The sequence below is a fragment of the Echinops telfairi genome, unplaced genomic scaffold (assembly GCF_000313985.2).
Source record: "Echinops telfairi isolate 266 unplaced genomic scaffold, ASM31398v2 ScPeMD7_443;HRSCAF=831, whole genome shotgun sequence".
Taxonomy (NCBI): domain Eukaryota; kingdom Metazoa; phylum Chordata; class Mammalia; order Afrosoricida; family Tenrecidae; genus Echinops; species Echinops telfairi.
The window spans coordinates 13,216,862-13,219,573 of NW_022104341.1; the positions used below are offsets into that span (position 1 = coordinate 13,216,862).

Genomic DNA, 2,712 nt, shown 5'->3' on the forward strand with positions numbered 1-2,712 from the left:
TGATTTTTAGTTTTCATATAGTTTGTAGATGCTAAGTTTAAGAATCTGTAATATACAATGAAGACCATCTTTATTAAAAATCATACTATATCTTCTATTTATAATATTCCTATAGATCTAAATTTTCCCTATGATTCCTTACATTTACAAAATGCTAACCAACAGAGAAACTATTTCTCCAGGTATGGTTCTTCTTTTTTTTTTAATTACTGGAATAAAGTCCGAGGGAAGACATCTATATTTAAATATAAACTTAAAATATTTCTAGAAACACAAGAAAAGGAGTGTATGTCAAAAGTAAATATTTAAGCAATTTAGAGTTGTGAGGTTTACTAATGCTTGCTAGGGTAGTTATAGCACACATTCTAATTTCATCTAATTTGATCCAAGATGGTTTGTTAGATTTAGCTACAACGAATATTTGTATTCGCACGTGAGACTAACACTGATGAAAGCTAGCCTTTCCTCTAACTCAGTGATTTTCAATTCTGATTGCACATTAATCAGGGTCACCTCACTCACTGTCTTCATTCAATTCCAGCGAGCCAAGAGGGCAAAGCAGAAGGAGTCCTGTGTGTTTCTGAGACTGTAACTCTCTATGGTAGTATAAAGCTTCAGCTTTCTCTGCGAAGCAGCTGATTTTGAACTGCTGACTATGCAGTTAGTAGCACAAGTCTAACCCATTTTACGCAGTTGAGACTAGACATTGACATCTTGCCCTATCAGACCATCTTGCAGAGAAACAACAAAAGACCATTACTAAGCCAATCGAGCGTATTTCTAACATAAAGAAAAATCAATGTGTAAACTGCTGTATAGGATACTTCAAATAATCTTATTTTGCTCTTCACGGGATTCCATTAGGAAAGTTCCATGAAAAAAAAAAATGTGGCAGAAATCCTGTATCCAGTTTATTCAAGTTACCATAGTATTGCGATTTCTCCCTTCCGGATAAATATGTAACACTTGTACAAGGATTGAAAGCAAGACTGTTTCATAAATCTAATAGCATCTGGGTCTAAGAAATATCCCCAAACGCAAGAGAGTTGTGAGATTCTCAGGGTGGGGCCCCAATAAAGAGTACAACGAAGTGATTATTTGTTTTCCTTCTTCTGCCTCGCGTTCTTCGCTCGCCTTGCCCGCAGCACTGCGGCAGGTGGAGGACCCGGCCCACCGCAGCGACCAGCAAAGGCGGGCCAGTGCCGGCACCCTGGGCGGCTTCTCCAGCCCGCTGCCCGCGCCCAGCCGCGGGCCTTCCCGGGCGCCGAGGGCGGGGCGCGCCCTTACCAGTCGCCCCTTGTCGGACAGGACGCGGACCGAGTGCGCCCCGAAGTACTTCAGCAAGTCCTCCTTCTCCTCGGCGCTCAGCTCGGCGGGGAGGTGCCGCACCAGAAGGGTTCGGTCGCCCAGCGGCGAGGGCAGCGAGGGGGAACCCTGGCACCCTCTCGACTTCGGCAGCGGCTGCTCGGGAGCCGCCATCTTCCGAACCGGGAAACCGCGGCGAGAGCGGTGGCAACGGCGGCGGGACCGGCAGCGGAGCGCCAGGCAGTGTTCGACTTGACGCTGAGGATTCCGGAAGCGAAGCAAGGCCGCGAGGCAAGGCCGCGTTCTCGCGAGAACTGAGCCGCGCGATCTTTATAAACGTTCCTGCCTCAGCAAGGTTGATGCGTTACTTTAATGGGGAAAGTAACGTGGTTTCAGTTTCAGGTCGCTGCGGGAGGCATTAAAAAATGGCCTGTGAGAGGCGTGAGGATTAAACAACGTGCCAATCAAAGACGGGCTCCAGGGCGTCAGCCGTGTAAAGGGAAGCGTGAAGGTGTCTGGCGAGGAGAGGAACGCGCGCTCCTGCGCATGTGCATCCAGGGCCGGGCGGGGAAGCTGCTTTCAGGGCGACTGGAGCACCCTGGTTCTCACCCTTCCCACTGCTGCCACCCTCTCCCACCGTTCCTCACGTTGTGGTGACCCCAACCATGAAGTTATTTCCATTGCTTCTTCATCACTGTCATTTTGCTACTGTTCTGAATTGAAATGTAAATATCTGATAAGCTGCAGGATGTATTTTCATTGTTACAAATTGAGCATAATTAAAGCATAATTAATCACAAAACAATATGTAATTATATATTGTGAAATATTTATTTCTAATTACAAGCAAATGAAATTTTGTCTTGAAGCATGGTGTAGCATAGGTCTTCATGCCGGGTATGTGGGTGTAACTGCATGTGGGTGGACCCCTCTGAAGATAGATACAGAAGTGGTATCTAGGTTCCTAAGATCTTCGGAAATATGTTTTCCGACGCTCTTAGGCAACCCCTGCGAAAAGATCGTCGACCCCCCAGGTTGAGAACCGTTGATCTAGCACTTTGTGGTTGCTAAGACCTTCAGTTGTTTTAGCTACTTTGTGTTCAACAGAATCAAATACTGCCCAGGCCTTTTATCATAGACCTTACAGCCATTCCTAAGTCTGAGCCCATTGTTGAAGCCACTGTATCAATTGATCTTGTTTAGGGTCACCCTCTTTTTCACTATTAATGGTGACCTCCCGGAGGTGCTTTTTAAATCCTGCTGGTATCTTGCAAAAGTGTATTTTACTGAATAGCGGGTAAGGGTGAAGGAAGGGGTGGGGGATGAGTGCCGGTGTGCAGGGAGTCATGTTTTACTGTCTGTGTGGTAGAGTATGTTCAGCTCCAAAGGGTTTATGTGTGCAGTAGA

General features: G+C 46.3%; 1 protein-coding gene across 1 annotated transcript in view; it reads right to left on the minus strand.

The window, feature by feature from the left end:
- Window positions 1–1,816, minus strand: part of RNPC3 (RNA binding region (RNP1, RRM) containing 3) — a 27,612-nt gene extending 25,796 nt beyond the window's left edge. The window contains 1 exon segment of the mRNA XM_045292022.1: window positions 1,288–1,816. Within this exon segment, the coding sequence (XP_045147957.1) occupies window positions 1,288–1,479 (192 nt within the window). The 5' untranslated portion in view covers window positions 1,480–1,816.
- Between the last annotated feature and the right edge of the window lie 896 nt (window positions 1,817–2,712).